Source organism: Camelina sativa, chromosome 17 (assembly GCF_030686135.1).
Source record: "Camelina sativa cultivar CO46 ecotype springtype chromosome 17, ASM3068613v1".
NCBI lineage: Eukaryota > Viridiplantae > Streptophyta > Magnoliopsida > Brassicales > Brassicaceae > Camelina > Camelina sativa.
Genome location: NC_141896.1, coordinates 39,231,888 through 39,245,959, shown reverse-complemented (window position 1 = coordinate 39,245,959; position 14,072 = coordinate 39,231,888). Strand labels below are relative to the sequence as shown.

The window sequence follows — 14,072 nt, the reverse complement described above, 5'->3', positions numbered from 1 at the left end:
ATAAATTTAAAAAACTTCAAAAGATATATTGGAAATGTCCAATGATACTATTTGTGAAACAAATAAGAATATCTAGAACAATAATTTATGTGAAACAGAGGAAGTACTAAAAGATTTGATCTTCTTACCAAAAAAAAAAAGATTTGATCTTTGCAACTCTTACCACATAATGGAATTGATTCTAGCTAGAGTTCATTAAGCTATTGATCTACCCTAATATATAGTCAAGATTTTATTAGTTTGATGCTCACTTTGTTCCTAATTTAATTCATTTTTAGAATTTTCACACATATTAAGAAAATAGAAGAAAAAATAATTATAAATCATTGTTTTTGTGGTTTACAATTTCTGTATTCCTAAACCAATAATATTCAATAACGCTTTTTGAAATTTAAATTCATCACTAAATAACTACTCCCACTGTTTTCTATAAATTGATTTTCTGAGTTTTTGTTTTGTCTTGTTTTAAAAGGATTATTATTTAGACTCTAATTAAGACATCTTTTTTAGTGTATTACTTTGAAATAATAATAATATAATACTAGTATAGAATTAAAAGTAGTTTTTGGCATGAGGTGTAGTTTTATGGAATAAATTATTGACTTTTTTTTGATTAAATGTTTTTTTAATCTATGTGAAAAAACTTAAAAGATCAATTTACAGAAACGAGAGCTAGAGAAAGAGAGAAATAAAATTACATAGAAAATCTAGAAAATGTTTTCTAATTAATTAGATTAACAGAAAACAGAAGAAATCTGTTCAAGTCCCCTATATATTAATAGAGAATCCCTTTCACAAAAAAACTGAAGTGTTGTGTTCACAGAGCTCCTCTACTTTTTTTAATAAATACCATTAATACTCATTATTATTTACATATATGCCATTGAAATATTATGAGCCAATATTTTTTTCTATTAGTTTTTAAAAAATGAAAGGTCTAATCAACTATTAAATCCGAAAAAATATTTGATTATTATTTTCATAAACTATTTACTTATTAAAAGTAAATTACATTTCACAAAAAAAATCATTTATTTACCACTTTTATCATTTTTCTCATTGCATTTTTAAACTTAGAATTAGTTTAAATTAAAGAGAATTTATTAAAAATGCCTCTTTTGATATACTCTTTTTCAAAAATACCCTCTTTTCTGGCTATTTTTATTTTTGCCCTCTTTTAATTTTTAATGACCATTTTACCCTTAGATGAAAATTATTTTATTCATAAAAAGAAAAACAAAAGTTTCCCGTCAAAAAATTTCCGACATATTTTCCCGCCAAAAGTTTTTCGAAAAAATTTTCCCGCAAAAATTTTTTTTGTCAAAAAAATTTTGATAAAAAATTTCGACAAAAAAATTTTCCCGCCAAAATTTTTCCGGCCAAAAAGAATTTACAAAGTTTTTAAAAGGTTTTATAAGGTTTATAAAACCTTTTAAAAACCTTGTAAAGGCTTATACAAGATTTTTTAAAGAGTTTTATAAGATTTTTAAAAGGGTTTTAAAAGGTTTTTAAACACCTTGTAAATGCTTTTAAAAAGTTTTTAAAAGCGTTTACAAGGTGTTTAAAAACTTTTTAAAAGCATTTACAAGGTTTTTAAAAGCGTTTACAATGTGTTTAAAAACCTTTTAAAAACTTTGTAAACGCTTTTAAAAGTTTTTTAAAACCGTTTACAATGTTTTTAAAAGGTAAAAATTTCAATAATTTTGGCGGGAAAAATTTTCGATTTTGGCGGGAAAATTTTTTTTTGGCGGGAAAAATAATTTTTTTCGGGAAATTTTTTTCGATTTTGGCGGAAAAAAAAAATTTTGGCGGAAATTTTTTTTGGCGGGAAAATAATTTCGATTTTGATGACTGTACTTTCTTGCTGTCACTCAAAAAGGGTAATTTGGTCATTTTGTATATAAAGAGGGGTAGTTTTAAAAATGGTCAACATAAAGGGGTATTTTTAAAAAAGGGTATGGAAAAAGGGGTATTTTTGAGAATGCCCCTAAATTAAATCAGTTAGTCTAAAAAATATTACTTTATCTATTTAATGGTATAGTGATATAGATAATAATGTAAAACATAAAATATGTAAATTTGATTTTTTGAAACACAAAAAGACATCAAAACTTTCTACACGACCTTAAAATTCTTTTTCAAGTTCAATTATTTCACGAAAAATAAAAGCAAATTTGAATAAACCCAAAAAACTTTACTTACTTATTTTATTTTATACAAACTAATTTTAAATCTCAAATAATAATCTTACTTATAATATTTTATTTAAAATAATTTATTCCGCACATAGTGCGGATTAGTACCTAGTAAATCAAAATTATGTGGATATATGACGATTTGTTTTATCACATTAAACTGGAGAAATAAGTTAATTTTAATTAATAAAAGAATATGATAGAATATTTCTTTTATCAGTTGGAAAATATATCTGATTTTGTTAATCATTTAAATAAAATAATTTTAAGTAATTTTTAGTAATTAATTTAAGTAATTTGGTCAAAATTTAAATCCCATCCGTCATTTGGTCAAAATTTAAGTAATTTTCTTCTATTTTAATGAGACGTATATATAATCCAAAGTGGCTTAATCTTGAACACAATATTAAATGACTCAAGGTGCCTATTTAAACTTAAAAGTGATCCAAAGTGCCTATCATCGACAATACAATACTCTCTCTTTTATAAATGTAGTGTAAAGATTTTACAGTCAAATGAGAAGAATCCAAAATAAATAATCTAGTAAGACTATGTATATTGTACATTAATTTAATATTAAAACATTCTAATAGTTTTCACAATTTAACATTTTACATCATTTTCTTTCTTTTCCAAATTATAATGCAACACTCATTATCTCTTTTTTTTGTTGTATTCAGTAGTTATACATATTATAAATTGTAATTTTCCATCAAAATTATACTAAAATTATTAGGAGTTAAATTTTTATTAATATATTAATTTTTAATATTAAATAATATAATAGAACAATATGGTTTTTTTTTGTATGTCTAAATTAAATGAAACAATATTCTATTTATAGAGTATTAAAACTATTTGGTATTGATTGGTAATAATTTTACAAAGCAGTAAAAAGTGTTACAAAGTATACAATTTTAAAATTTATCAATTACAAAACCCGTTACTAAAAACTTTACTTTCAATTTATTTGTATAGATTTCATACACCGCTTTCTGTAACAAATTAGCATTATTTTGTAACAGCTTACCATTCTAGTTTATAATTTTTATGTACAATTTTATGAATGTTACCAATCGGACCAGATGAATGTTCGTGAACCTAACATGAATAGAAAAATAAAAATATTCATTCTATACATATGGTTTCTTTAAAAAAATGTGAATTTTGTAACTATGAGGCTAGGACTGGCCCAACTATTTTTAAAATATATTTTCATGTTTACTCTTTGAAAATTTTATTATTTAAAAACTTATTAAGCATGAGTTTTATATTTTGAGTTTTTTTTTTAAATTATGAATTATGTTTTTTTTTTGTCAACTGAATTTATGTTTTTTCTATTGTATTTAATTTTTAATATTATTTAATATGTGCGAGTTATCCATGAGTATCTAAAGATTCAAGTCGGAATGGTGCAAGTCAACTATATTTTTTTTGTGAATTTGACGGGATGAATTGGTGCATACCAAAAACATATAATTACTGCTGTGCAGGATGGATCGTGAATTAAATTCGCTTGACAGGTTTATGCCTAAAGAAAAGAAAAATGTAATTTATAAACTTCAAACTTATACTATTTAAAACATTCGCGAACCAAATTAGATGGTTAAGGAATGTGTGTCGATCGACACAAGAGGTGTGTCGGTCGACACAAGCATTTATGGTTTAGCCGATTTAGATTTTAAATTGTCGGTTCAATGTGGTCTATTTAGAAAAACCCTAAGATCGGATATAAAAAGTGGGAACTCGACGATTTTGAGAGTTTTAGTTTCTATTGTCGTTCCCAGAGAGAAGAAAGGAGAGAAGTTGTTTTTGAGAGTTTTTAGAAATTTTGGTGCCTGTTCTTGAAAGATCTTTCCTGTGGAGTGGAGATCTGAGGTTAGGAGCGTGGTAAAAGCTTGTTAAGAAGCTGTTTTTGTGGGTTTTAGAATCAGTTTCGTCATTATCAAAGGTGAGTGCATGACTGATCTAAGTTTGAGGATTCTCTGTTTCTGTGTTTTTGCTGATTGGTTGATGTATTTACCTTGATTGTTGTGAGTTTTGTGTGTCTCTGTGGCTTAGGATTCGTTCTATGTGTGCCTTGGTCGAGAGGAAGGCGTTTTGGGACGGAGATTCATGCTGGAGATCGCAGGAAAACAATGCTCGACATCTGTGTCGATCGATGCAAGGAGTGTGTTAGTCGACACAGTGCGAGGAAGACGTGATAAAACCTCATGATCATCAATCGATGTCATTTGGAGGTGTCTATCGACTCGGATTAGGGTTTTGGGAAATGTCGAGCAGGCGTCTTTAACGCCCCGAACCGCCCTAACGGCCGGACAAACCATGGACCGGCCCGGAGGTCGCTACAGAGGAGGTCTGCCCGCAATCCAGCCAAGGTTCCACCAACAAATTAGGTTCCCCAGCCAGTCCACCGGCAGCCGCCTACCCGCTATGTACGCACCTTAGGCTTTGCAACCTTTGGTACGCACGCGGCGTTGTGCTGATCCGGACTAGACCGTACCATTTCCACTTGTCTGAATATATATATATATATATATATATATATATAAATATGAAAATATCTCGATTTATTACTTAAGTAAAAATGTTTACAAATCGAACAAAAATGCTCAAGTAAAACAGTTGGATCCATTCGAATAAAACAGCATGTTAAGAAACAAGGATTTACAACACAACACGAAAACACCCTATCCGGCTCTTAATCCAACTCTACCCACTTAGTCTTTCCTGCAGACAAAAACAATTGTGGAGAAGGGTGAGTAATCTAAGATTACTCAGTGAGTTGGGCAACCCTCTAACATGCTATCTTAACCCATCCAACTACCTCAATCAACCAACAATCAAACAATCAAACAAACAAAGCACGTAATGCGGAAGCATAACAAGCAAGCAAACAACACACACAATCAAGTCTAGGAAAACATTCAAGACACTTGACACGTCCGAAGAATCTCGATAGTAGTTCCATGAACAATCCTTTCACATCTAGACCTTGCCTCTAACTTGGCATCCATGCCACATCACCCGCAACAATGCTAGGATGGAATATGCTAGCGGTGCATCAAGATAACTTGACCACCCTAGACTTCACATAGTCAGGCATCCATGCCATGACTTCCCCACCAAAACACATCCTAGGGATCACAATCAACCTAGGGAACCACCACACATCCTAGGGAAAACACATCCTAGGGAACACCAACACATCCTAGGGCCCTACGATCCTCTGTTCCATCCCATTCATCCACTTCGCGTTGATACCACAAAGACAACCAACCGGACAACCAATTCCTCTGCGTTGTTACCCCCAAGTAAACAACCGGGCATTCAAAGCCGCATCGTCATGCAGCGGTTCAGACTAGTAGCTAGCTAGACACCGAATTGTCCTGCCATGAGATCCCTCTGGATTAGCTCACCGGATATTCTCATCACATGTTGGGAACAGAGATCGACCTCTAGCTAAGAACCGAGACGTTTAACTCGAGTACTAACTAGGACAAGTACTTAACTCTAAGTCTATCGACACAAAGAATTAAGCACAAACAAAACACACAAAACAAGCAAGAAAACAAACAATCAAGCATATCACACACAATCACCCAAAAACTTAAGAGGCAAGAAAGCAATCATGCAACTTAAGTAATCTACTCATGCATGCAAGCCTAAAAATGCACCCAACCCAATATTTAATCCCCCATGGTTAAATTTTCTTTACCAAATTAAATTTTGGTTTAAACTCCATATTTTAATTTATGCATGCAACAATTCTCCACTTTTACATACATGCATGCGGCTCTTTCCACCCTTGAAAATTCTTGCATGTCTTATAAAAATATTTCTTCAATGAACTGATCTTCCATCGAGTTCATGATAATATTTTCTCAATTTTTGGGCACACATGTGGCTCTTTCCTTCCTGGAGATTCTCACATGGTCTCACCAAAAATATCCCTTCCTGTAGACTAATTTCTTATCAAGTTCATGAGGTTTATTTCCCAATTTTAGGGTACACATGCGGCTCTTTCCTCCCTGGAGATTCTCGCATGGCCTCTCCAAATTAACCCATCTCATGAACTGATCCTTCCCACTCAGTCTACGGGGATCCAACCTCCTCAAAAATTAATGAAAAATTACATAATTAAATTTTTAATATGCATGACACCCCCATGACCCAAAAATTAAGTAAGAAAATTCTTACTAATTTATCCATCGATCCCATGATCGAGAAAACTCCAAATCGAACATGCTAGGTATTTTACACTTGCAGTTGATTTTTAAAAATTATTTCCCACCAATTAAAAATTCTCAAACCCCCAAAATCAAGCATGCAATGCATTTCACACTTGCAGCCAATTTTTAAAAAAATGCAATTCTCCCCCAAGAATGCATAAAACCCCTAGATCTCCTCTTGTCTACATATAATCTTCTAGATCTACATGCAACAAGGAACAAATGCAGCAAACAAGGGCCGATGCAAGAGCTAGAGAGCTAATGCACCTCCCACAAACAACAATCACAACTCAACTCACCACACATCCACAACCATAACTCACCTTAGCTTGAAAACCTTTGGCCGATTGGGCTTCATCACACCACGCCGATCTGACAGCACTTCCTCTTGCTCCTAGCTCTTAAACTTCCTCAATATCTCCTCTTCTTCTTCCTCCTTGCTCGGAATCAAGAGATTTTCTCTCCAGAAGAGTTGAGAGAAAATTTGGGCAGAGTTTAATTGTTTTGAGAGGCTTTGGTCGCAAATGAAGAGCCAAAGGGCTATTTATAAGCTCTTGGTCAGGTTTTTGGGCAAGGCATGTGGCGATTCTCGGTTGACAATGGCAAAAATTTTGCATGCATTTGGCTCAATCGCTTCCCATGTATCTCACTCACTGGCTGAAGTCACTTAATCGCGTGACACTTGGCATCTCGCAGCTCATGACCGGACCTTTAATCTTTCTTCGTCCTTCTCATGTCTCTCTTGCGTCCTAAGTACCCCGTACTCGTCTGCAGCTCCCGGTCCTTACGTCCGAGGTTTCGTTTTCTCGTCCATCCCCGGTCCCTCTGTCTGTGACATTCGATTCTCTCGTTTGTCTCCAGTACCTTCGTACCTCATGTACGATCCGTCCATGGTCCCGCGATACATCGGCCGTTTGGCTGGTATGCGACCATTCCATTTTCATGGTCTGTTTTACGTCATTCTCACTATTTTTCTACGGCCGTTACTTTCTTTACCCTTTCTTGATCTTTCCACCATCGTTCTCGATCATCCATCGTCCAGTTCTCCGGATGTCCTAACGGCTCTCGTCCGTGTTCGGTCTTGGACCATTCTATGACTTGATAACTTCTTTCACAAGTCACTTGGGTCGTTCCTCAAGATTTTCTTTTCTCCACTTTTTCGAGGTATCTCCACACCTTTTGAACGTGTTTTTCTTGACCGGTCCGTACTTCTAGTTACGGGTCACTACAATGTCGCTCGACACAAGGAGTGGGTCGGTCGACACAACCTTTGTTAGGTGTCATTTTTAATGGTGTCGGTCGACACCATATATGAGGGTGTCGGTCGACACCATGAGGGTGTCGGTCGACATGATCCTTCAGCAGCATCTGAACTTCGTTTGTTGCCTGGTTTGATTGTATTATTTGTTGTTTGTTGATTGGAGATTCTCAATTTTTTGTGTGTATAGCCTATTAGATGGGAGGATTGCCTCACTGAGTATTTGTGATAATACTCATGTGTTTCAATTGTTGTTTGTGACGCAGGTAAATGCAAAGTGTGATCGTGAAATCAAGGCAATGGAGAAGATGATGTTTTAGTGGCTCGATTGGTTGATGACTGACTTCGGATAGGTGTCTAGAGTCGAGTCTCTAGAATGTTGCCTAGGATTGCTGGTTCCTTGGTTCATGTTGGTTATTTGGAATTGTTGGATGATTTATTATTATTGGTTTATTAGTTATTGGATAATTGCTGGTTTAATGTTATTGGTTTGATGATGATTTATTTCTGTTGTTGTGTTTATTGGAGCTAGGATGTTAGTAAGTATGAGATCAATAGTTATTTATTATATTAAAAATAAAAAATGGATCAGATCGTTTCACTATTATATAATAAAATGCTAACTTAACTAATACATTAATATTAAATTTATATATTATTTTAAGTTAATATATATGGTAGACTTGATTGAAAATATATTAGGATTTTAACAATTATAAAATTCTATTTTACTAATTATAACTTTCTTTCCTCCGGTTTGATCTACCAACTTTAGAATTCTTTTCTAATTAATGTTTGGTTGACAAATTTTTTTTTTTATTTCACTAATTCTAATTTTATAATTCATATATCAACAATCTTTAAATATTTGCTCAGATCTAATTTCGTTTAATAATTTGTATAGGGTTTACAGTAGAGTGAATATAAAGAAATTATCTCCAATGAAACCGAATGGAACTTATGTTTGCTTCTCAGATTGTTTTTCAACTCTATCCTTAATTTTATAGACACTTGGATGTTAAACAGAATTAATATTAATTCGAGGAAACAACAAGAGAGGTTTAACTCTACATGTTCTCTTTTAAAGAAAAAATCATTGAAATATATAATTTTAAATCTTGGTCTAGCCTCTAATAATGCACTATCTTGATACTACTATTAGAAAAAAATATAGTTTTGAAATAAACTAGAAACCAGTAATCCGTCAGACGGGGTTAATATGAACTGTTATTAACAAAAATTATCGTATAACCCACACGAGCATGATCTAGTGATGCGGTGGTAGTAAGACTAAGAAAGGTTGTAATGAGCTACTTTTTTTTTTTTTTTTTGGGCAAACGGTTGTAATAAGCTACTTTAGATTCGATCCATCCTAGAAACTACTCTACAAACATGTCTGAGTCCGAGGTTTTCAGATAGCTTCTCCTGGCTCTGGAATAAGTCAGATCTCATGGCCCCTTGACCCGAAAACAAGTTACAACAAAAGTCTTACTACGTAACCTGGTTAGATGCTCATGTTATACTTGAGCCTGATCACCCAAGTTACATATATATATATATATATATATATACATATATATATATATATGGCTTTGTTCGTTTTGTTGTCGCTAGATCCAGCAACAGCGACCAGCAACCAGCGACAGATTTCCGCGACAGCATATGTTGTTCGTTTGTCTGTCGCTAGCGACTGTCATTAGAAACTGTCGCTAAATTGTTTGTTTGCCTGTCGCTGCGACTAAATACCATATATATATTTTTAAATTAATAAAACTTAACTTTTGATAATTTATATTTTTATTTTTAAAAAATTACATATAGCCATGAAAATAAATTAAAAACATATTTACATTTTTTTTTTGACAATCATCATATTTACATATTTTTAAATAATTAATTTAAATTTTATTTTTAATTTATTCATTTTAATATTGTTAAATTTAATTTGTTTATAACTGATATTTTAAAATTTTTATTTAAATATATTCAAATTAAATTTTTTATTTTATTTACTTAGATTTAGATTAATTTTAATAACTATACGTAGTTATATTTTTATTTTAATTAATTTTAATTTTGATCATATTTAATTTATCAATTTTTATTTATTTTTTAATTTTTCTTGGTCGCTATGTTGTTCGTTTATCTGTCGCTGGATCCAGCGACTGATCCCTGATCGTTAGCGACAGTCGCTGAAAATTTTAGCGACTGGAAATTACAGTCGTTGATCACTGGCGAGCTACGACTGGTCGCTAAACTAACGACAGGTAAACGAACAACTTTCTGTCGCTGTCGTTCGTTTCTGTCGCTGGCGACAGGCAAACGAACAGGCCCATATATATATATGTGTGTGTTTTGAATTCATCAAAAATTTTAAAAATCAACTGAAAATCACAATTTTATAACACCTCTTCAATTGATCTTTTTTTTTTTTTAACAAACTACCTCTTCAATTGATTAGTAATCGTTTATTAGCTAGTAGCCGATTGCGTTAATTAGGAATAGTATAAAGAAATGAACCTCGCGCTACACGTTATCATGTTTACCATATGTATCCTTCTTTTTTAAGTTAGTTACAGAAACTGCCATTGTTTAGAAAACTCTCGTCTTTAATTAGAAAGCTGTCTTAACTTTTTTATTTATCGCAGTACACGATTACTTTAACTTGATAAGTAATTTTATTTTTCTTACTTGATAAGTAATTTATTAGCAACTAACTTGGTTATTGTGAGACAAACGTTACATGTTCACAAGCAAGCTTAATTGGTGACATGATATCCATTATAAATTTATAATAACAACTTACATAGAACAATAGTAAATGAGTTAAAAAAAAAAAAAACAACTTAGATTTACGTTTCACTTTTCATTTATCATTGTGTAAAACATGATTTATATGTCACTGTAATAAACTATTCAAAGTACGAATCGTGCATGCATGATAACTTATTACTAAATACTATTATCATATAACTTGGTTTAAATAAATACCTACTGATCCACGTTAATTAATCATTTATTTAACCCAGTATTAATTATATACTTGGACGTTAGTGATCATTTTACGTATATAACGTGTGTAATCTGTTTACATCTAAAAAGAGAGATCCCATCAATTTGCCATTTTCCTGCAAATTAGTTAGTTCCATGTTTGATTTTTATTTTACAATCGAGCTATCTAAATGCCGGGGACTGAGATATAAGCTGTCACAAGAGAGATTCAGGGCTTATCACCGAAGAGGCGAGGACACTGAAGTTCCACTGGAGAGATGCTGGAGGAGATAAGAGGAGTCTCGCTCGTTTGGTCGGAGAAAGAATCAAACATGGGAGAAGAGGCCGGTAAGAATGTGCTATTTCAAAAAAAAAACAAATCGAACGATGACAATATGTGTTGAGGGTGTTACTGACTATTCACATACACAGTAAATACCAAACTAGTGCGTGTCGATGAGAGAGAATGTATTTGTTATTGAATCCTTGGTTCTGTTGTCAAATCTATTTATATAACAAATCGGTGTACGAGCTAAGACCATGTCTATCGGGGGTTGATAGAAGGATTTATAGAGGGGTTGTTAGAGCAAGATTATTGGGGAGTTCATATAAGGGGAGTTCTTAAATTTTTTATGAATTATTATGTACTGTTTGGAATATAAGAATCCATGATCTCTTTGATAAAATTTTCTCGTTTATTGGTAGGTTTTTATTTTGGGTCTCTTAAATTTTAAATAGAATAGAAGTGGTATAAATGTGTAAACATTTAAAAGCTTATAAAATTAGAAAATATTACATTTAATTAATTTTAGAATATACAAAACATAATAAAAACATTAATACATATTACAATAGAAGTGCAATTCATAAATGGAGAAAATGATTAATTTTAATACTGATTTGCTTCAAATTTTGCTTAAATATTCTCAATCGGTTCACTCACTGTTCTGTCTGTGTATCTTCTCTCTTTCTCCCACTACTCTCTCCACTAAAGGGTGATGGCAGACCACTGTAATTTAGTCAGTGTTCTAGGGCTATTTTTAGTATTGACCCTCTTTCACAACCCGATCACCGTCGCCGGACAGACTATTCCGGCAGTGGGCTTGTTTACCTTCGGCGACTCCAACTTCGACGCCGGAAACAAACAGACTCTCGCTAAAGCTTTCGTCGCTCAAGGTTTCTGGCCGTACGGCAAATCCCGGGATGATCCCAACGGCAAATTCTCCGACGGCCTCATCGCTCCGGACTTCGTCGGTACGTATATAAGACTTCTTTTTTTATTTTATTTTTTTCTTTTGTTAAAACATGTTAACACTAATCTCCAAATCTTGAAACATGTTAAAAATATCTATCACGAGTGTTGCCATTAACTAGTTAAAATAACGTTTTAAAAAAATATAAGACAAAAAGGAAGATTAGTGCATAGTTTCACTATTCTATGCACTAATCACATGGAAATGTGTTTTTTTTTCCGTCCGCATACTTGGAGTTGGATATGTAGTAACAAAACTAAACTACATCTAATACAGCAAAATTCATGGGGATTCCGATCGAGATCCCGGCGGCGCTTAAACCGAACGTCAATGTTTCACGTGGAGCTAGTTTCGCCGTCGCCGATGCTACTCTTCTCGGAGCTCCGGTGGAATCTGTAAGTCTACTTATTTTCTTATAACCGAAGTATAATGTTCAACAACTAATTAACTCGAATAAAACTATTTAGATCTCCCTTAAATCTTCGCATACACTGAGCTAGGAATTTACATAGCCCTCTTGTTACTATTAAATCAATATTTAAGCTTTACTTTATTTGGGTGCAGACTTCAAGTCAATAAGCTTTACTTTACTAATTGCAAATTGGGTTTCCTTTTTTTTTTCTTCTTCTTTAGTTGACTCTGATACAACAAGTGAAAAAATTCAATCTAATGAAAGCAGCAAGCTGGAATGATGACTTCATCAAGAAGTCAGTTTTTATGATATACATTGGTGCAAACGATTACTTGAATTTCACCAAGAACAACCCAAACGCTGACGCATCTGCTCAACAAGCTTTTGTCATTTCCGTGACCAACAAGTTAAAGAACGATATCAGCTTGTTGTATTCATCAGGAGCGAGTAAGTTCGTGATCCAAAACCTAGCTCCATTGGGTTGCTTACCTATCGTCAGACAAGATTACCACACCGGGATGGATCAATGCTATGAAAAACTCAACGATTTGGCTAAGCAACACAACGAAAAAATTGGACCGATGTTGAACGAACTGGCTAAAACCGCTCCTGGTTTCCAGTTCACCGTCTTCGATTTCTACAATGTTATTCTTCGTAGGACGCAGAGGCACATGAACTTCCGTGAGTTGATTAATTATGATGGTGTTTTCAATTTTCAGTCATTATATAACCTATGTTACCATGTGTATACTCATACAAAACCTCTGTTACTCTTTAGGGTTTTTCATTACAAACTCATCGTGCTGCGGAGTTGGGACACACACTGCTTATGGTTGCGGTTTACCTAACGTGCACTCTGAGCTATGCGAGTACCAACGGTCTTACCTATTCTTCGACGGACGTCACAACACCGAGAAGGCGCAAGAAATGTTCGGCCATCTACTTTTTGGAGCCGATCCAAATGTTATCCAACCGATGAACGTCCGTGAGCTCGTGGTTTACCCAGTCGATGAACCTATGCGTGAGTCTTGGGAGCCTACAACCTCAGCCACTGTCCAAGCCAGCGACTTTAGCCGCGGTTATGAATATTACTGAGTCTCTATAATTTAAATCAATCTCTTAGGGATCAATCTGGTTTCTACAAGAGTATAACCATATATATCAAAATCGGAATCTTTCTGTTTTCTCTAGTGAGCTAATTTCCTCTTTAATAAAAGATTGATCTTTGCAGCTTTTACCACGTATTGGAATATTTCGAGAGTTCATTGATCTATATATTTACTCTAAAGCTATTTGGGAGTTTATAACGAACTTTTAATCAACAATACAGTATATGACAATTTGTTTTTGTAAAGGTATAGAGAATGACAATCACTTAAATCGCTTGGAAACGCGCCAAGCAAACGCTTTTATTCAAACTTATAAAACTCCCTTTTTACAAGTTATGAATCTAAGCCTACTCTCTTGTCTATCTAACACAACACCCTGTGTAGATCTAAAAGAGTAAAACACACTCACCTTCAAAGCTCTTTTTGTTTGCTCGAAGGTTTACAAATCTCTCAAACTTATCCCACGAGTGCTAACTCTTTTTGCGGCCAGCCCTCGTCCTTTTAAACCCTTCACAAATGATCTCTAACCTAGATCTTTATGAATCCCTAACTAAAAGGAAATATTCCTTATCCTAAGAAATATCCTCCCTAATCCTCTCGATCAAATATACTCTCAATCTTC

The 14,072-nt window shown here is 33.4% G+C and overlaps 1 protein-coding gene across 2 annotated transcripts; it reads left to right on the top strand.

The window, feature by feature from the left end:
- The first annotated feature begins 10,786 nt into the window (after window positions 1–10,786).
- LOC104758751 (inactive GDSL esterase/lipase-like protein 23) lies at window positions 10,787–13,574 on the top strand. Of its 2 annotated transcripts, XM_087494164.1 has the most exons (5): window positions 10,787–11,024; window positions 11,671–11,930; window positions 12,206–12,324; window positions 12,563–13,022; window positions 13,120–13,574. In XM_087494164.1, the coding sequence occupies exons 2-5, from the start codon at window positions 11,675–11,677 to the stop codon at window positions 13,434–13,436; spliced, it is 1,152 nt and encodes a 383-aa protein (XP_087350290.1). In that variant the 5' UTR covers window positions 10,787–11,024; window positions 11,671–11,674; the 3' UTR covers window positions 13,437–13,574. The 2 variants fall into 2 exon arrangements, with proteins under 2 accessions (XP_087350290.1, XP_010479981.1); XM_010481679.3 differs by lacking the exon at window positions 10,787–11,024 and having other exon boundaries at window positions 11,608–11,930.
- Window positions 13,575–14,072: the final 498 nt, after the last annotated feature.